We start from the raw sequence: 21,745 nt of genomic DNA, 5'->3' as shown, positions 1-21,745 counted from the left end.
TAAACTTGGGAAAACTGAGCCCAAGAGTCTCTTCTGTATCAACTTTTGCTTAAACATGGACGTTCAAACGTCATTAAGGAGGAATTCATCAAGCGGCATTATGTCCTTAATGCATGGGTGTAGTTTGACTGTTGCATTTGGGGGGGGGGGCAACAGATGGGGCGGGGCATATTAGCATATTCATTTGTGTGTGTGTGTATATATATATATATATATATATATATATATATATATATATATATATATATACACATATATACACACACACACACAAATGAATATCGTAATATGGAGGAAGGACGGAAGGGAGAAAGAGCTGGCTTTTTTGGGAATAACCATAATGAATATGTATGAGATATCTCATACATATACATTATGGTTATTCCCAAAAAAGCCAGCTCTTTCTCCCTTCCTTCCTTCCTTCCTTCTTTGCTCCTTACCCAGCACTCCCTCTTCCTCTCCAGTAGTATTTCCCCACCCCCTTTCCCATACCATGCCAGTGTTGACCTTAGAAATGCATAGGCTCTATATGTAGATCCTTCAAGAGGTAGTGTGTCATGATTTAGGCTCTACACCCTTTCCGGTGTTTTGGTGCCACCTCAGTAAGGCCAACACACAATCTCTCCATTGCAAAACACTATACACAAACTTGTGCAAAAACCCACTCATAACCTTACCAAACCAGAACAGCACTAATTCCAAGGACAGGACGAGCTACAACCTTATGTGTGGAAAGGCAGCACTGTAATTACACTGGGCTCTAAAACACCAGTACACAACCTAGTGAAAAAAAAAAACAACAACAAAAAGGGCTGCAAATACTACACACTAGCAGAATACTGCACCTTGATCACACATGAAAAACACATGACACAACAGATATGACACAAGGAACTAGAAATAAAAAAAATATGAAGGCAAAATACTGAACTGGAAAGTTACCTCAAGAAGTCAGACTCTGCATGCAGCAATACTAGAAAAATTGAAACTTACATGAAAAATATCACAGATGCACATTTCCAAAAGCTGACATATTCTAATTAATAAATTCTGAAAAAAATACTTTTTTCTACCTTTGTTGTCTGATCATTTAGTTTTTCTATTCGCTTTGGTCCCAGTGTCTTCTGTTTTATGCAGTGTCTTCTTTCCATTTGATATTTTTTCTCTCACCATGTCCACCATCCTCTTGTGTCCATATGCGTCCTGTCTACCATCTGTAGCCCTGTCCCTATCCTTCCTCCAGTTTCAGCATCTGCCCTCAAAGTGTTCCGATCCAGCCCTTATATTTAGCAGTTTTCCCTCCATCCATATCCAGCATTTCTCCTCACTCTCCTCCCCTACATCCATCCATGTGCATCTACTTCCTCTGTCTTCCCTCCTCTCCATCCATGTCCAGCATTTCTCCTCTCTTCCTTCCCCTCCATCCGTGTGCATCTCCTTCCTTTGTCTTTCCTTCCCTCTATCCTTGTCCAACATTTCTCTCTCTTAACTGCCCTCCACTCCATCCATGTCCAGCATTTCACCTCTCTTCCCTCCCCTCCACCCATGTGCATGTCCTTCTTGACTTCCCTCCCCTCCATCCATCCATGACCAGCAACTCTCCATTCTCCCCTGCCCTCTTCTCCATCCACCCATATCCAGCAAATTTCCTCTCCCCTGCCCCCTCCATTCATCCATCCATGTCCAGCAATTCTCCTCTCTCCCCTGCCCTCTCCTTCATACACCCATATCCAGCAAAATTCCTCTCTTCCCTGCCCCAATTCATCCATCCATGTCCAGCAATTCTCCTCTCCCCTGCCCTTCCCTCCATCCATGTCCAGCAACTCTCCATTCTTCCCTGCCCTCTCCTCCATCCATCCATATCCAGCAAATTTCCTCTCTCCCCTGCCCCTCCATCCATCTATGTCCAGCAATTCTCCTCTCTCCCCTGCCCTCCCCTCCTCTCCTGTCCAGCGATCTCTTCTCTCCCCCTGCCCTCCCCCTGCTCCTCTCCTCGTCCAGCAATCTCTTCTCTCCCCCTGCCCTCCCCTCCTCTCTTCTCTATGTCCAGCGATCTCTTCTCTCCCCCTGCTCTCCCCTCCCATCCATGTCCAGCGATTTTTCCCTGCCCTCCCTCACCTCCCCAACAGCCCTGCTCTCCATTCCTTCCCCCCCCCCCCCCCAGCGTGTTTAACCTTTTTATTTTCAGTGGCAGCGACGGCAGTGAAGAAGAAAGCACTGCAGGCTTGCCTCCAGCTTCTCCCTTCCCTCACACAGTGTCCCGTCTTCTGCGATGATGCATTTCCTATTTCCGCGAGGGTGGGACACTGTCTGAGGGAAGGGAGAAGCCGGAGGCGAGCCCGCAGTGCTTTCTTCTTCACTGCCGTCGCTGCCACTGAACATAAAAGGTTAAACGCGCTGGGGGGGGTGGGGGGTGGGAAGGAATGGAGAGGAGGGCTGTCGGTTGAGGAACTGAGAGCGGGACGGAGGGAGAGCTGACAGCAGAGTTGCACTGGCCCTGCGTTTGGGGGGGGCAATGCCCCCCATCACCCTCTCAAACTACGTCCATGCCTTAATGTGCACTAAAGGAATTAGCACGCACTAAATGCTAAAAGCCCATTCTATACCTATTGGCTTTCAGCATTTAGCTCGCATTAAGTGGGGCCTTTTCCAAAGGCGCACTAGCATTTTTGGCATACGCTAAAAATAAGTGTGTGCTAAATGGTAGAGATGCCCATATATTCCTATGGGTGTCTGTAGTGTTTAGCACGTGCGAAAACGCTACCGTGCCTTTGTAAAAGACCCCCTTAATGAATTCCTCCTTAATGTAACATTTGTTTAGGGAAATTCTATAAAGGAGCACCTATTTGGAGTCTACTCTATAAAAGCAGGTCCCCACCTTCCTTTCTACAATACTAGTCTAGCAGAGCAAATATGAGTTTATATTTTAGGGGCGACCCTTACACCAGCCAGAGAGCACCTAGATTTCTATTTTTAAAAAAAAACCCACCACACGCACACACATGCAGATGTAAATGACAGTATTCTGTAACGTACATGTGTAACTGTGCACCCCACTCACTCTCTGCCCAGACTCCATCCATTTATACGCCTGCCTTCAAACTAGGTGCCATCACATTTAAGCACCATGCAGCTGGAATATTAGCATTTATACATGTCTGTATGCTGCTATTCTGGTTATTTACATGACTTATTGGCACCTAATTGTCGATGCCTTCTAGAGCCCGATCGAAACCAGGATCTTCAGTTTCTGCCAAAACTGAATCTGTGACTGAGTTTAGGCAGTTTAGGCAGAAAACAAAACTGCATCCCTGGACCTGGACCAAAGGCCGCTGAGAGACTAGGCTGGGCCCAGGGCAAGGCCGCCCCGGCTCCGTCCCCCGCTACATCACCTCCGCCCCCGTCGCTCCCCCCCCCCCCCCCCCGTCGCTGCAGTCCGCGGTCTCACCTGCCTGCCTCCACGGCTCCGGGCCCCCTTCATTCAAAGCGGCAGTCGCAGATCGCGTCTCTTCTGGCCTTCCCACCCTGTGTCCCCCAGGCAGCTGAGACCGGGGACTGCAGTGCCGGTGGCCTGACCCTGGCGCTGGGCCCCCCTTGGAGGCCCGGGCCTGGGGAATTTTGCCCCCCCCCCCGCCCCCCCTCTCGGCGGCCCTGCCTGGACCCGGCACTAGTTCCTCCTCCCAAGCCTCCCCCCCCCCACCGGTGGCTGCTCCCCCCTCCCGAGCCCCTATATTGCAGCCCTCTCCTTAGCCCTCCCCCCCGCCCCTACAGCAGCAGCTCCCTCCTGGGCCTACCCTTTCGTTGGTGGGCAGTGGGTGCAGGATCATCTGCACTCACTCCTGTTCCTGCATATGCCTGGCTCAGAAAATGATTTCTGGGACTTCCAGCGTCAGTATTGTGAGGTCTCAATTGAGATTGGAATCGGCATGGGTAAGAGCAAGTGAGGTGTGTGCATTTACATGATGTAAGTGCTCACACCTAAAGTTATGCACGTAACTTCGGACTTATACTTACAGAATACTTGAAGGACAGGATCACCCTCTACACACCTCCAAGGACATTAAGGTCCTCCCAAGGATAATCTCTAACTACACCCACTCCAAAAGACATTACACGATGTGACACTCACAAAGCAGTGGTGTGCTGTTAATTTTTAAACTCCATCGTAAAACCAGATGTTTTTCTTTTATGAATCTTTACCTTAGACCTCAGCGGTGCAGCTCACCAACAGCACTCGGACCTCCACCTCTTATAATAGCAAATATGTAACCTATGCTATTATTTGCTCATGCTCTTTAGTATATATAGGGAAGGGTAGTCGTCCTATTAAGGTTCGTTTAAATGAACGTAAATCTAGATTGACAACTAGGATGGCTCAAGCCCCATTAGTTCAACACTGGGGTCATGCAGTGGGGGATTTTCATTGGAGAGTGATAGCTCAGATGAAAGAGGGGTGGGAGGGAGGTAACATTTCTCGGAAACTGAATTTTGCGGAACGATGGACTTTTGATTTAAACACAGTCGCTCCACATGGGTTAAACTTAGAAATAGAATGAACGCCATTAGTTTAAATTTCGGTCCAGGAACGTTAAGACTCAGTGTTCCTTTAAAGTGCTAAAAAAACTATTTTGTCAGAGTCATGTGATTAATGTTTAAAAGGAGAGTAGCTCAACGCAGCGGCCATCTTTAAACCAGAGAGTGGAGGCTTTAGGATCTCCGACGGCTTAGGTATGTAACATTATAATGTAATTTTATATTGATATGATAGAGGGGATGGAAGCTATATGACCAGAGTAACATTAACGATGCGATTTCTCTGGCACTGACGTCAGGCTCACCAGTCTATAATTTCCCGGATCACCTCTGGAACCTTTTTAAAATTGGCGTTACATTGGCCACCCTCCAATCTTCCGGTACCATGCTTGATTTTAAAGATAAATTACATATTAATAACACTAGTTCTGCAAGTTCATTTTTCAATTCTATCAGTATTCTGGGATGAATGCCATCTGGTCCAGGTGATTTGCTACTCTTCAATTTATCAAATTACACCATTACATCTTCCAGGTTTATAGAGATTTCATTCAGTTTCTCTGACTCTTCAGCTTTGAATATCTTTTCTGGCACTGGTATCTCTCCCAAATCTTCCTCAGTGAAGAACGAAGCAAAGAATTCATTTAATCTCTCTGAAATGGCTTTGTCTTCCTTGAGTGCTGATTTTCCATTATTTGACTTAATGAGGATGGGTCTTGATATATTGCCTTTCTGTGGTTACAATCAAAGTGGTTTACCTGTTATATACAGATACTTATTTTGTACCTGGGGCAACGGAGGGTTAAGTGACTTGCCCAAAGTCACAAGGAGCTGTAGTAGGAATCGAACCCAGCTCCCCAGGATCAAAACCCACTGCACTAACCACTAGACTACTCCTCCACTAGGGGGTAAATGTACATAATCTACATCAGTTTCCAAATAAAAACTATCCCTGTTACTTCTGTTTGAAAATTAGCAGAAAGTATACATGATAGCAGCACCCATATACCTTTACCATCTCTCTATATAAAAGGCAACAGCAACGTTCTATGAAGCCTCCAGCCGGAAGTGTGAAGGGGGCGAGATATCCGGTTTCCCTATGAGTCTCTGCCCCACCCTCTCTGTAACACAGTCAGTGAAGGAACAGCAGAGCACGAAATCAAATCACTGGCTCTGTAACAGTGAAGGACTCAGAGGGGGGAGGGGAGAGAGGCCAGAGGGCAGGGACACACACACTCCCACATGCACACAGAAGAAAACATTGCTAGCCCCAGAGGGGGGAGGGGAGAGAGGGCAGGGACACACATACTCCCACATGCACACAGAAGAAAACATTGCTAGCCCCCGTTTCATTTGCATCAGAAACGGGGCTTTTTTTACTAGTACAGAATATTTGAAAACTGTCCCCTTAAAGGAATAAATCAGCCACTTACAAAAGCATAATTTTCCATCAAAATCCAGCTTGTATCCCGTGTCACACATGCACTCATAGGAGCCCAGGGAATTTACACAGTCATGTTCACAGCCAGCATTATCAGCCAGGCATTCATCTACATCTGGAAAAAGAAAAAGACAAGGGTGATGCGTATGTCTCTGTTGATTTATAAAATATTGTTTGTGAAAAGTGGCCCATTTTCTTCAACCTCAGTTCTCTTCAAGAAATGGCCGTGAGGTATGTGAACCAACATCGCACAGCCATTTCAGGGGGGAGCACTTACCCATTGAGGTTCCCGATTACCGCCGGGTAAGCACTGGCACTATAAAAATAGAACGTATTTTTGTAGCACTGGAAATGGTGTCTGCTGGGTGTGGGCATTGATTCCAGACTGATGCCCAGCAAGCCCATTGCCGCTCGCCAACCCTTAAGTAAAAGGGCCCCTGAGCGTGCAGGGGGGGGGGGGGGGGCGTGGACCTGGAAGGGGCATGAGTGGGTCAGGGGCCCACCTAGAATTTATGTGGCTAGTTGCCGGCAGTTACGCTAGCTCAGTGACTGGTGTAAGTGCTCACACCTACAGCGAGCTGTGTAACTGTGGACTTACGCTTGCATTCTATAGCACCAGTTACGCATATAGCTGCCGATATAGAATTCACACTTAACCAGGATTCTGTATATGATGCCCAGATTTGGGCATGCTCCCAAACTGCGCACATAAATTAATTGAATAACGAGCTCAGAACCATCAATAATTGGGTTCTAACAACCAATTGCTGAAGTTAATTGGCACTCATTAGAATCTGTGGATGCATCTGGCATATGCTCTGTTCTATGGCGGTGCACTTAACTCCCATAGCAGGTAACTCAAAAAGGGGTGTGGCCATGGGAGGGGCATAGGCACATAGTTAGAGAATACTGGGTCAATGCGTCCAGCTTGGCAGCAGCATTCATACCAGGTTTCAGCAGTTGTAAGTATGGCACAGGAACAGGGCTGCAGAGTGACTGGGCCAGGCCTGGGACAAGGCCGCCCCCGTCCCCCCCCAAGGTCGCCGCCGCTACTCCCCCTCCACCTCCTCCAGTGCTGGTCTCCGACGTCGCCATATTGCCTGCTCTGTTCTCTCTTCCCCTGATGTCCGGCATAATGTGCCCCCCCCCCCCCCCCCAGCTTGGGCTCTGGTCCCCTCCCACCTCGAGGTCTGGCTATGCCCCTGAGGACTGGCAGGATTGGCAGCATATACAGATACTCTTGAATCGGGTTGCCTGGTAGATTCCTATCTTTCATTTTATTTTACCTTTCACCACCTCTCTCACTGGAAAATATCTTCTCTTTCAGCCTACATTGTACTCAGTCAAAAATTCCAATCAGATAGCTGTGCAAATCTCCCAAGCCCTCCCTGCTCCCTGTGCATCTACCAGTGAAGGCTAGGGCAAGCCAAAGGAATCAAAAGTTCTGATTGTAATGCAGGCCATTATTGGGATTCGTTAGCTGCCTTTATGAAGATTAAAGTGGACTCTGAAAGTAAAACTCATTCACATTAGATCAGGGATTCTCAACCCAGTCCCAGGGACCCACCAAGCCAGTCTGTTTTTCAAGATATCCACAATGAATATGCATGAGAGAAATTTGCATGTACTCCCTTCCAGTTTATGGAGCTCTATTTCATCCGTATTCATTGCGAGTATTCTGGAAACTTGACTGGCTGTGTGCGGCCCGAGGACTGGCTTGAGAACCCCCTGAATTAGACTGACCTTAGTTTAAGCATTATTTTTTAAATTGAGAAACGGCAATGGAATGTTTGAGGTGCTCTGAAATGTTCTGGTTTCTGCAGCTCATTAATTGCAAAGTTTATCAAAACCATTTACCATCACAGCTGCAGCCGTCGCTGTCGAGCCGAAATCCTGCTTTGCAGCTGCACTCGTAGCCTCCTGCATAGTTGGAGCAAAACTGCGAACAGCAGGCTTCTCCTGTCTCGCATTCATCATGGTCTGATAGAGAAGGGAAATGTCATTACTCTTTGAAGAGCAATCCAGTAATATACCATTTGGACACAAACAAACTGTTCTCCCCGAGCACTCTAAATTCATCCTAGCATTTCAAGATGGTAAAGCCAGAAGCAAGCGGTGCAGATATTCCGGTTGTGAGCGACGGTTGTGGTATTGCTGTTTAAAATGTGCATAGGCCAATATTTGTCGGGAAAAGCAAATGATAATTTTCTTTACACAGAATATGAAAAACTAATAATGCTAAGCGGCCAATTCCATAACTTGGCACCTCTGGTTAGCCGTCCTGTATGCTGAGCACCAATTCCATTATAGAATACCAGAGTATGTACATGGTCATATCTTTCTACTTCCATTGTATGCAGCTCTTATTACTACTACTACTACCTATCATTTCTATAGCGCTACAAGGCATACGCAGCGCTGTACACCATACACAAAAAAGACAGTCCCTGCTCAAAGAACTCACAGTCGAAATATGAAATGTTGCTAGTGGAATAGCAACATTCCATCTAGAATCTCAAATAGTAGCAACAGAATCTCCAATAGTAGCAACATTCCATGTAGAATCTCAAGTAATAGCAACATTAGTGAAATTTGAAAATGTACGTTGTGTTTTCTGTGACCCTAATCAGCGTAAAATGTTTCTGGATAACAAAAGTTCCTATAGGCTGATTACCATGCCGTTGAGAAAAGGATATCTTTGTCTTATCCTTATGTGTCCTTCTGTCTGTCCTTCCCTTATCCTTTTTGGTCCTGTTTGTCCTGATTTAGATTGTAAGCTCTTTTGAGCAGGGACTGTCTTCTTCATGTTCAATTGTAAAGCGCTGCGTACCACTGGTAGAGCTATAGAAGTGATTTATAGTAGTAGTAGTTTATAACATACAGGCGTAGAGAAGATATCTAAGAGCATAAGAATATAAACGTTGCCATACTAGGACAGACTGAAGGTCCATCGAGCCCGGTATCCTGTTTCCAACAGAGGCCAATCCAGGTCACAAGTACCTGGCAAGATCCCAAAATAGTACAACAGATTGCATGCTGCTTATCCTAGAAATACATACAACAGTAGAAGTGATCGTGAGAGCACCAGATGCGTGGATATTCTGATTTACTTCAGGGACAGTCTCATATGGAGGGGCATAATCGAATGAAAACGTCTATCTCCATGGGCGTTTATCTCCGAGAACGGGTCCGTGAAGGGGCGGACCGAACCGTATTTTCGAAAAAAATAGACGTCCATGTTTTATTCAACAATGTGTGAGCTGGGCGTTTTTGTTTTTCAGCGATAATGGAACATGAAAGCGCCTAGCTCAAAAACGAATAAATCCAAGGCATTTGTTCGTGGGAGGGGCCAGGATTCGTAGTGCACTGGTCCCCCTCACATGCCAGGACACCAACCGGGCACCCTAGGGGGCACTTTTACAAAAACAAAAAAAAAGGTAAAAGAGCTCCCAGGTGCATAGCACCCTTCCCTTGGGTGTTGAGCCCCCCAAATCCCCCTCAAAACCCACCGCCCACAAGTCTACACCATTACTATAGCCCTAAGGGGTGAAGGGGGGCACCTACATGTGGGTACAGTGGGTTTGGGGGGCGGTGTGGAGGGCTCCCATTTACCAGCACAAGTGTAACAGGTGGGGGGGGGATGGGCCTGGGTCTACCTGCCTGACGTCCACTGCACCCCCTAATAACTGCTCCAGTGACCTGCATACTGCTGCCAGGGAGGTGGGTATGAGATTTGAGGCTGAACATAAAAAGTTGTGAAACGGCATATTTTTGTGGTGGGAGGGGGTTTGTGACCACTGGGGGAGTCAGGGGAGGTCATCCCCGACTCCCTCCAGTGGTCATCTGGTCATTTAGGGCACATTTTGGGGCCCTATTCGTGGAAAAACAGGGTCCAGGAAAAGTGCCCTAAATTCTCGCTAAAAACGCATATTTTTTTTCCATTATCGGCGAAAGGCACCCATCTCTGATCGCCCGATAACCACGCCCCAGTTCCGCCTTCACCACGCCTTTGACACACCCCCATCAACTTTGTCCGCATCCACGACTGAGTGCAGTTGAAAACGTCCAAATTCGGCTTTCGATTATACCGCTTTATTCGTTTTTGTGAGATAAACGTCTATCTCCTGATTTGGGTCGCAATATAGGCGTTTTTCTTTTTCAATTATAAGCTGGATGGTCACCAGGATAATGTATCTCACCAATCACGGGTGTATCCTTCCTCTGTGACAGTTGTAATCGTCGACTGACCCCCTACTTCCACTATTTAATAAGCTTTTTTTTTAATCATTTTTTATATTTCTTCTTTCTAATATTACTTCTTTTTTTTTCTTTTTTCTTTTTTTTTTAATGTTCCACAACTTATGTATAAACATCAGAGCTTTAAGTACTTCTATGGAACTAAAGCAATTTGGAAAATTCCATAGAACCTTATGTAAAACAACAGAGAGGTTATGTCAACCCAAGGGATGCCATCCTTAATTCATGGATTACACGCACATCACATCTTGACTAACTGCTAGCTCATTAAGAGACCCAGACTATGCATTTTTATTCAAAAACGCTATTTTCCTTGCCTTTTAAACGAGGCTTAACATTATAGGACAAATCATAGCATCACAATCGGCAATTTTTCATCTAGTTAAGCCTTCTGGGGGTTGGTCGCTGACAACAACTGATTGAAAGTGTACATGAGCAAGGGCAATTAGCGACACCTATTAGAGAGCTAACTGCAAATTTCTCAGTCAACCTTGTCCAAGTTTGGAAACCAGATCAGCACTCTGACCGGAGGTTTGTATTAAGAATGCAAGCTACCATCCTGTAGTTCTCATCTGACCCCTGAGACATAAACTAGGAAATTAGACCATGGAAGGGGGGATCATTTGGCCATGCTGAACGAGCACATTTTTCGGAGCCATAATGAGATGAAGAGTTAAAGGTACACAATAAAGGTCACTCTCCTAATTAGCCAAATGTGAAAACCTGGAAAGAACAAGGAATTGATCTGCACATGTTCCAGATTGCTAGAAATTGATTCATAGCTATGTTATAGATGAGTGTTCCCCCTTGCTACAAATGTCAGGAGCACCGTGCTGAAATAGCTTTAGATTGAAAGTGAAGGTTATACTCAATAGTTAATGGTATGTGCCAGAAAATTCTTCGCTGTTGCCTTCAGGTCCACATTTACCTAATGAGAGCAGAACTGGGATTTTTCCCAGCAGGCTAGCATTATGTGTCTTGGCAGTTTTAGTCCCGATAACCACCACTAAGATAAATATGTCCAATAGCTAACAATAGCTGTACACAACTCTCCATTTTGCATACAGAGCAATCAGAACAATCATAAGATGCATAATATGCCGAGCAGCAAAACCCTGCATACCCACTGCAAATGTTCAAGGTGCACTCGCAGCTCACTGCTGCAGGCAAACTTTTTCAATGAAGTTGCAGATGAGATCTGTGATGGAACATTTTTATTCCGTTTTCAAAACACTTAACTTATCCTTCACTTTAGCAGCACATTATGTAGACAAAAGGTCTCGTTCTCCCTGAAAATGAGTGAGTGGAGAAGCTTCCGTACTTAATGGGCTACTTACAGAAGCATCTCTACGCATGAATGAACAATGAAAATAAAATCGATGTACTGGGCGACCGTGTGTGCATCTTATTTATGACACGTATAAATATTAGTTTTTAAAGCTGCTCTATTGATTTCTGAGGTAGAGGCTGGTTTGACGTGAGCACCGCTGTCACACTGCTTTTTGCAATGTCGTTGTCTACTGTGACAGCAGCTGTCTAGATCAGGGGGTTCTCAACCCAACCCTCGGGACACACCTAGCCAGTCAGGTTTTCAGGATATCTATAATGAATATGCATGAGATAAATTTGCATGCACTACTTCCATTGTATGCAGCTCTTATTACTACTACTACTACCTATCATTTCTATAGCGCTACAAGGCATACGCAGCGCTGTACGCCATACACAAAAAAGACAGTCCCTGCTCAAAGAGCTCACAGTCTAAATATGGAATGTTGCTAGTGGAATAGCAACATTCCATCTAGAATCTCAAATAGTAGCAACAGAATCTCCAATAGTAGCAACATTCCATGTAGAATCTCAAGTAATAGCAACATTCCAGAATCTCAGATAGTAACAACATTCCATGTTCCACTGCACTAACCACTAGGCTACTCCTCCACTAGCAACATTCCATGTAGATTAGCAATTTAGTCGCGCAGGCTTCTGTTTCTGTGAGTCTGACGTCCTGCACATACGTGCAGGACATCAGACTCACAGAAACAGAAGCCTGCGCGACCGCGTTGCTGTTCTGCAAGGGCAGGCTTCTACATTACTACTACTAATTATCATTTCTATAGCGCTACAAGGCATACGCAGCGCTGCACACCATACACAAAAAGATAGTCCCTGCTCAAAGAGCTTACAATCTAGATAAGACAGGCAGACAGACAGAACAATTAAGGGTAAGGGAATAAAGAGGTGAGGATAAAAGGACAGGGCAAGTGATCAGTGGTTAGGAGTCAAAAGCAGTGGTAAATAGGTGGGCTTTAAGTTTGGACTTGAAAACGGCCAAAGAGGGGGCTAGACGTACAGGCTCGGGAAGTTTATTCCAGGCGTATCAATTGTATTAATTGTGGGTATCCTGGAAACCCAACTGACTCAGTTTGTCCTGAGAACTGGACTGAGAACCCCTGCTCTAGACCTATCAACTTTACTGGAATCTATCACCGGTCTCTGTTTCCAAACAGTACCTAAACTTTTTAAAAAAAAACTCTTAAAAGCTTTTCTGTTATGACTCCTTATAGTTATTCATTACTTCTTAGCAGCTTGGTCCTCTAGAATTTCAGCTTTCACAGATGTTCAGTGCATAAACAGATTCTGGCTATTCCAGATTATCTGAAAGCAAATATATTAAAACCAGCTGCTTCAATAGGCTTCTGCAATGTCATTATTCACCTTTCTATGCAAATCCGTGCAGTAGAGTTTGCTAGATACCCAAAGCATTATCATATTTTTCTTTCTACAAAGCATTATGGTTTTCATATTCATTAAAGATCTGGAAATAAAATGGAAGTGTGCTGTTTGCTTCAGATTGGCATGCCATTAATTCGACCGAGTTTCCACTGAATTAATAAAAGGCAAATACATTCAAAACCACATGACAGACCTTAATGGGCATTCTTTTTATTAATAATGTTGACAGTTAGCACAAACATATTGGAAGTAAGCAATCAAAATCTGTATTTTCTACCAAAGCAATTTTAATATTTGATGTGGTTTTACCTGTGCAGGATTTTCCACTCGAATCAAGCTGGTATCCTTTGTTACAGGAGCACCGTGGGCCAATGGTTGTGTGCTCACAGTGATGGGAACATCCACCGTTGGTCTCCTCACAGCTATTGACAATTTCCACCTCAATGCCTGCAGAGAAATAGCAAAACACAATGGGGCAATTCTATCACTGGGCACCTCTACTGAGGAGCCCCAAGGCCATGTGGGGTAGAAGCTTATTCTATAACAGCACTAAGGGGGTCTTTCACTAAACTGCGGTAACATCTTTAGCTTGCAGTAGATAGCTTGCGGTAAATGCCGGGATGCCCGTTATATTCCTATGGGTGTCTCGGCATTTACTGCCAGCTGATTTCTACCGCGAGCTAAAAACGCTACCATAGCTTAGTAAAACACCCTCCAAACCGTATTATCGAAAAAGATGACCGGCCATCTTTCGTTTCGATAATACAGTTGGGGCCGCCCAAATGTCAGAGATGGCCGGGTTTGAGATGGCTGGCCTCGGTTTTCGCAGATAATGGAAACCGAGGCCGGCGATCTCAAACCCGGCCAAATCCAAGGCATTTGGTCGTGGGAGGGGCCAGCATTTGTAGTGCACTGGTCCCCCTCACATGCCAGGACACCAACCGGGCACCCTAGGGGGCACTGCAGTGGACTTCAAAAATAGCTCCCAGGTGCATAGCTCCCTTACCTTGGGCGCTGAGCCCCCCCAAATCCCCCCAAACCACACTCCCCACAATTGTACACCATTACCATAGCCCTTAGGGGTGAAGGGGGGGCACCTACATTTGGGTACAGTGGGTTTTGGGGGGTTTTGGAGGGCTTAACATTTACCACCACGTGTAACAGATAGGGGGGATGGGCCTGGGCCCACCTGCCTGAAGTGCACTGCACCCACTAAATACTGCTCCAGGGACCTTCATACTGCTGTCAGGGAGCTGGGTATGACATTTGAGGCTGGCAAAAAAAAAAAAAAAAAAATTGGGTGGGAGGGGTTTGGTGACCACTGGAGGAGAAAGAGGAGGTCATCCCCGATTCCCCCCGGTGGTCATTTGGTCAGTTGGGGCACCTTTTTGAAGCCTGGTCCTGAAAAAAAAAAGGGACCAAGTGAAGCTGGCGAAATGCTCGTCAAGGCCAGCTTTCTTTTTTCCATTATCGGGCGAAGCCGGCCATCTCAAAGCACGCCCCCATCCCACCTTCGCTACGCTACCGAAATGCCCTCTTGAAGTTTGGCCGGCTCCTTGACGGAAAACAGTTGGCGCCGGCCAAAATCGGCTTTCCATTATACCGATTTGGCCGGCTTCAGGAGATCACCGGCCGTCTCCTGATTTGTGTCGGAAGATGGCCGGCGATCTCCTTTGAAAATAAGCTGGCTAGGATCCTAGAATACTAGTATAACATGGCATCAGCACATCTAACATGTAGGTGCAGGTATCTAAATGTGGCACGGACACATGCAACATACAGTATTCTGTAAGTTATATAAGTGGGAGTCCTGCCTATATCCTTAATGGCTGGCGTAAATGCTTACAACTAATTCTAGACAGGTTCGTAAATGCTAGTATTCTATAACTTGCGTGCATTACTAACTAACATGCCCCCAACCTGCCCATTCCCCTTCCAGGTCAATTCCCCCCCTTTAAAGTTACGTGCTCTGGAATTTAAGTACACAACTTCAAGAATACCAGCTAAGGGCAGTTATAGCCTATTACTGCTCATTAACACTAATTATCAGCTCATTATTAAATTAAGTCACACATGCAACTGACCTTAGTGCAAATCCATGCACTAGTCACAAATTCAGATGCGCAACGTTCTAGAATGAAGGGATCATAGGTGCCAACTCCGTGGGTGCTCGAGCACCCCCAATATTTCACCCACCGGAAGTTCGTTCCCTTCCTCCGAGTTCCAGGGTCGTTGTCCCTCCCTTTCTCCCTCCCTTCGAGTTCCAGGCCCCTCCCTCCGAATTTTAAAAGTCATCTTGACTTACCTCATCGGGGTTACGGCGGTTGGTCGGCAGCAGCGGTAAAAAGCGTGCAGGCTCGGCCCTTAGTTCAGTTTTCCCTTCTCTCTCTCTCAGCTCTGGTCCCGCCCTCATTTCCTGTTTCCGCAAGGGCGGGACCAGAGCTGACAGAGAGAGAAGGGAAAACTGAACTAAGGGCCGAGACTGCACGCTTTTTACCACTGCTGCCGGCTGCTGTATCCCTGACAAGGTAAGTCAAGATGACTTTTAAAATTTGGAGGGAGGGGCCTGGAACTCAAAGGGAGGAAGGGAGAGACGATGACTCTGGAACTTGGAGGGGGGGACCCTGGAACTCGGGAGGGAGGGAGGGAAGGCGGGCGACCCTGTGGAACTCGGAGGGGGGGGGAACGACCCTGGAGCTCGGGAGGAAGGAAGGGCGACCCTATGGAACTCGGAGGGGGGGAGGGAGGGACCCTGGAACTTGGAGGGAGGGGGTCCCTGTGGAACTCAGAGGGAGGGAGGGGACTCTGGATCTCGGAGGGAGGGACCCTGGAACTCGGTGAGAGGGAGGGGGGACCCAGGAACTGGGTGGGTGGGAGCCTGGACCTCGGAGGGAGGGAGGGGGACCCTGGAACTGGGAGGGAGGGGGACTGGAACTGGGAGGGAGGTGGAGGGGGGAGGGGGGAATGCACCACCTGTAAAAAAAAAAAAAAATTTTCAGCACCCCCAATCATTTTGAAAAGTTGGCTCCTATGGAAGGGGTTAATGTACAGCAGAGAATGAATCACTTACGGTAGCAGTGCTTGCCATCAGCTCCTAACTCAAAGCCAGGATTGCAGACACAGATAAAGGATCCCAAAACATTCACACAACCGTGAGCACATCTGGAAATCTCTTCTTGACATTCATCAACATCTGCAAAGACATGAATGTCAGCCACAGTACAGCTCTTAGTTTTGTATGCATGTATACAATATTTTGGATTCAAGATTCAACAGTTAAAGGACATGCCAAAAAGAGAAATGGGGAAATGTCCCACTGAAACCCAGAGGCATAAGCAAAACAAGGAGAACAACCACGGAAAGGTTAAAAAAATAATAACTTAGTCCAAAATCTTTAGCATTAAAATACAACAGCCAGATAAACAGTTTCCAGAGTAGCAATAATAGTCACCATTTCAACAATTACTTTCACTGAAAAGCTTCACTTTGTATGAATTTGGAAAGTGACAAAGATTGGACAGCTTGAAACCATCTGTGGCAACTGAAAAAAATGTGGAATTATGAGGCATGAACAGACTGTCTCCCAGCAATACACAACAGCCATTTAAGAACTCAGCAGAAAAATTATAAATACGCATTCTAAACCCATTAACTCTTAAGACTGTCAAAAAGTAGCACTGGTGTTATTAGCTGAAATGGATTAACTGGAGAAGTGAGGATCCTTCTGGATGCTTAGGTCTCAGTTAAAAGGCGGACTTCTAGAAAAGCAGGTAAAAATCTGAATTGTAAAATACAGCTGAAAGCAGAATCATTGTTGATAATTTTCACTTCACTGGCTGTATTTGAGTTAGCTTGGGTAATTAAACTTTTATGACAGTAGCTGTCTGAAAAAAAGTAATTTGTTGAAAGGAAATGGGACTTGATATACCACCTTTCTGTGGTTTTTGCAACTACTGTTCAAAATGACATATTTGCTCCTGGTGCAATGGAGGGTTAGGTGATGTGCTCATAGTCACAGGGAGCTACAGTGGGAATTGAACCCACTTCCCCAGGATCAAAGTCTGCTGCACTAACCACTAGGCTACTCCTTTTCACTACATGGTTATCGTAAGAATGACTGATCAACCATGTAAGGGGGAAATTATTAACGGACATTCAGGGATAACACCCCCTCCATGCCTAAATTTTATGCATGAGTTCAAAAAGGGGGAGCAGAAATGGGAGGGTCATAAGCGGAACGGGGGCATTTCTAACATTTAGGTACATAGCGCTCCTTTTACTAAGGTACGCTGAAAAATGGCCTGCGGTATTGTAGGCGTGGGGTTTGGGCACACGCAGAATTATTTTTCAGCACACCTGTGAAAAAGACCTTTTTTTAAATTTTTGCCAAAAATGGGCGTGCGGCAAAGTCAAAATTTCCGTTCGCACATTTTGGGTCTGAGACCTTACCGCCAGCCATTGACCTAGCGGTAAAGTCTCACGCAGTAACCGGGCAGTAATGAGCTTCACGAGCCAAAGGCCACTTGGCACGCGTCTGATACGCATGGCAGAAAAGAATTTTTCAGCCACGCGTATTGGACGCACGACAAAAATGAAATTACTGCAAGAGCCACGTGGTAGCCGTGCGGTAACTCCATTTCGGCGCACATTGAGTGCACGTAGATGCTTACGTCGTTTAGTAAAAGGGCCTCATATACTTCAGTTGGTGCAAATGGCTGTGCCTGAAGTTAGCCGTGATTCCCAGGCATAAGTGTTATTCTATAAACCGTGCCTAACTGTAAGCGTGGTTTATAGAATAACACTTTTTTCACTGCCGATTTTTTGGGTGCCATAAGTACATAAGTAATGCCACACTGGGAAAAGACCAAGGGTCCATCGAGCCCAGCATCCTGTCCACGAGAGCGGCCAATCCAGGCCAAGGGCACCTGGCGAGCTTCCCAAACGTACAAACGTTCTATACGTGTTATTCCTGGAATTGTGGATTTTTCCCAAGTCCATTTAGTAGTGGTTTATGGACTTGTCCTTTAGGAAACCGTCTAACCCCTTTTTAAACTCTGCCAAGCTAACCGCCTTCACCACGTTACCCCCTTTTTTCCATATATAGAATTCACTCCAATTGCTCTTAATTTATGTGTTGGCTGTACAACACAAGCAAAATAGTATGCAAATGCATGGAAAGCACATTATTATTAGGCAAATTGAATGACATAGCTTACATTTAACCTCATGAGCCTTATTTGGTAGGGCACCAATATTACTAGGAGTCGATCAGTTCCATTTTGAACCCCAGTGCTTGGCAGGGAAGGAACAACTGGAGGTAGCTCCTGCCCCCTCGATACCAGGGCAAGTACAGGGGATCAGAGGTGGGTGCCAGTCTGGATGACCTATTAAAGGTGGTCAGGGGTGCAATGGGCTGCGTAAGTGCAGCTTAATGGAGGGTGCCAATTCATAGACCTACATGGGGAGGGGAGGGACTGTGGCAGGTTTCTTCTCTCACAGTCACTTTAAGTGAAAGTTGGCCTGACTTAGGGCCAGTTTTCGTTTTCCGGCAGCCAGGAATGCATGATTTTTCTGAGTACAGAAATGTAAGGAATGCTAAAAAATCGGCACGCACATTCCTAAATCTTCACTTCCCCAGCTGTAAAGGTCTAAAATACAGATTAATACATGCATTCAGCTTTTCATACTTGAGTTCACAAATGTGGAATGCTCTACCATTGGACCTGAAAATAATTCACAACCTAATTAACTTCCGTAAGGCACTGAAGACACATCTCTTTAATATGACGTACCATAATGACTTATAATTGGAACTGTAATTCACCATCATCTACTTTAACAATAGGATTACTCTCTTCCTATACCGTATTGTTGAATTTTAATATGCAATCCATGTTCAATATGTGATACCATTTGTATATTTTCCTTTCTTTACCCGACTGTTCATTTAGCATTCACGTTCTATATATATTACCAATTGTGTATGTATTCTGAAATGACATAAGTCATGACGGAAAAATTGTAAGCCACATTGAGCCTGCAAATAGGTGGGAAAATGTGGGATACAAATGCAACAAATTAATAAATAAGGGGCTCTTTTCCAAAGGTGCGTAAGGGCTACACACGTCCGGTGCCTGCTGAATCGGCGTTACCACCCTGCTACCGCATGCCCCAGGCGGTAATTCCAAATTTGTACCCTACCGAAAATACACGGTAGGAAATAATTTTCTATTTTCTACTGTGAGGGCGTTCACGGCATTAATCGGCAGTCGGTGTGCGCCGGACGGTTACCATGCAGGTAACACATGAGCCTTTACCGCTGTCGATGGGTGGCGTTAAGAGCTCAGGCCATAAATAGATACGCGCTGGTTTTCATTTTGCCGCACATCCATTTCCTGGCCCCCCAAACCCCCCCTTTTTTCCAGACACAGTGGAGAAATGGTCCAGCATGTGTCCAATACACGTCCATACTACCGCAGGCCACTTTTTCACACGTCTTTGTAAAAGGGCCCTTAAATTTATATTTATCACAGTAGATAACCACCTTGAGGTACTACATGTTAGTGACAGCTGCAGTAAATATTGCTGTAGTAAAATGCATTATTTACTGTATTGTAGAAACTAGTCCTATAAATGAGATAAAGAAGGGAATTGGACAACCACAGTCAAAATGGGGCAGGCAGCGAACTAACTCGACAAACATCTCCGTTTTGTGTGTATATTGATAAAGTTTTGGGTATTTGAACATTTTCATTTATCTTATAATAACTTAAATCCACAAATATTTGTGCAAATCTGAACGAATCTAAATAAATCAGGATTTTTCGTAAAATATCTGCTATAGACTCAACTTCCAAAAGTTACTGAATGTGTGACAAAATTAAGGTAAAGATATTCATGTTTTCTTAAAGTATTTTAATGGCAGGCTAGAATAACCAGAAAAGCTGGAGCTTTATTGCCACTCAAGACATAATCAGTATGTTCGGGATAATGTTGGGGTATAAATGTCAAAATAAATAAAAAAATTTAAAAATAATCAAACATTTAACAGTATGTTTACAAAGTTGCTCTTAGAAATACACTGTATACCACCTTTTTGCAGTACTGCGATATCCTCCATGCCAGCATCTTACCTTGACAAAATTTTTTATCTTCAGAGAGATGATATCCGTCATGACACTCGCACTTTACAGCTCCTCCTTCGTTTTGACAGATGTGTGTACATCCCCCGTTTTGATTATCACAGGGATCCTCCTCTAACATTAAAAGAATAGAGAAAATACAGATTTCTGTCTGCTAACACAGTCTTGGGATTTCTTAACATGAGCGTTGCTTCCGAGACGCATGACATTACCGATCCAAAATGTAATGTAACATCACATAGGACACATCCGCAAGCTTTATGAGGTAGATTCAACAAAGAGCCCATGGAATTGCTGTTATATCATACTTGCATGTCCACCACCATTTCCAGCGCGTTTTTTCTAGTGAAAAAGGTGCCGGTACTCAAATGGCAGGCCACCCTTCAGGTGTGGGGTGATCACTGAGGGACCCTCCCCACAATAGCCAGGCCCCCTGCAACCAGTCACAGAATCTATGACAAGGCAGAATTGGTGTGTAGAGCCTGAGATCTTTCATTAAAACTTGGGGACCGTGGGTTAATTTTAGTAGACAATAGAAAAGGTGCCGGTACTCAGTACCCCCTCAAAAAAAGCCCTGACCGTTTCACTCCTAGCTTTTGGCAAGATCACTTAGCCATGTCAAAAGTTGGTGCAAGTGCTTTTTGCCTGTTGGCAGTTAGGCACATTGGAGTAGATATTTAGATTGTAAACTCTTTGAGCAGGGACTGTCTTTACGTGTATGGTGTACAGCGCTGCGTATGCCTTGTAGCGCTATAGAAGTGTTAAGTAGTAGATTCTATATAATCACGCCTAAACATTCAGGGCCAAAATGAAATTTGCTTAAGCGTATTCTATAAAGTACACCTTAATTTAGGTATACTTTACAGAATAAGCCCAACCTGGCGTAAATCCCAACACCTAAATTGGGAACGGAGCGGGTGCATTCTATAACAACACGCGTATATTTTAGATACATTCACAACCTCCCTATTTCACGCCCCCTTTTCAACTATGTGACTTAGAATTTACGCGCACCACATTACAGAATACGCTTAGCAAGTAGTGCACGTAAATTGCGCTTAGGCATAATATGGCATATATGTTAGTATATTTACATGCATAATGAGTGCAGAAATGTGAGTTCCTGCTTTAAGGGGTTTGCATTTCAAATCCAATAATCAACATGAACAACACAATAAAATCACAAATAAATTAAAACATTGTTAGTGATGATGTATAATGATCAACCCATAAATATTAGAGGAATACACAAACTAATACCCAACACAAACCGATCCAGATGTTACTAGATGCATTCAACCAACAGAAATCAAAAGACAAGGAAACATCTTTCACTGAACTGGTCAATGAGGCATTGCAATGCTAAAATACAGGCTTTTAAAGGCTTACAGAACTGTTAAGAGATTTTTCATTTCTTGCAACCCCTGAGGCTAAAAGTTCTACAAAATGATTCCATGTAACTAAGGGGCCCTTTTACTAAAGTTTAGCTCGCGCTAACAGACATTAATATACGCTAAGTGCCATATATAGGTATAAATTAGGATGCTCAGCATTGAGCACGCACTAATGTTAATTAGTTTAGTAAAAGGGCCCCTAAATACACTGTTTTAGGTAATAGACAAGTGAATAACTGATG

General features: G+C 44.9%; 1 protein-coding gene across 1 annotated transcript in view; it reads right to left on the bottom strand.

Moving 5' to 3' along the window:
* LOC115478374 (multiple epidermal growth factor-like domains protein 6) overlaps positions 1-21,745 on the bottom strand; it is a 243,495-nt gene that overhangs the window by 20,656 nt on the left and 201,094 nt on the right. The window contains exons 6-10 of the mRNA XM_030215673.1: positions 20,101-20,223; positions 16,038-16,160; positions 13,277-13,414; positions 7,832-7,954; positions 5,967-6,089 (exon numbers count right to left, since the gene is read on the bottom strand). Of these exons, the coding sequence (XP_030071533.1) occupies positions 5,967-6,089; positions 7,832-7,954; positions 13,277-13,414; positions 16,038-16,160; positions 20,101-20,223 (630 nt within the window). The remainder of the gene's footprint in view (positions 1-5,966; positions 6,090-7,831; positions 7,955-13,276; positions 13,415-16,037; positions 16,161-20,100; positions 20,224-21,745) is intronic.

This window comes from Microcaecilia unicolor, chromosome 10 (assembly GCF_901765095.1).
Source record: "Microcaecilia unicolor chromosome 10, aMicUni1.1, whole genome shotgun sequence".
Classification (NCBI taxonomy): domain Eukaryota; kingdom Metazoa; phylum Chordata; class Amphibia; order Gymnophiona; family Siphonopidae; genus Microcaecilia; species Microcaecilia unicolor.
The sequence above is the reverse complement of the archived record's forward strand: the minus strand, read 5'-3'. Positions and strand labels throughout refer to the sequence as shown.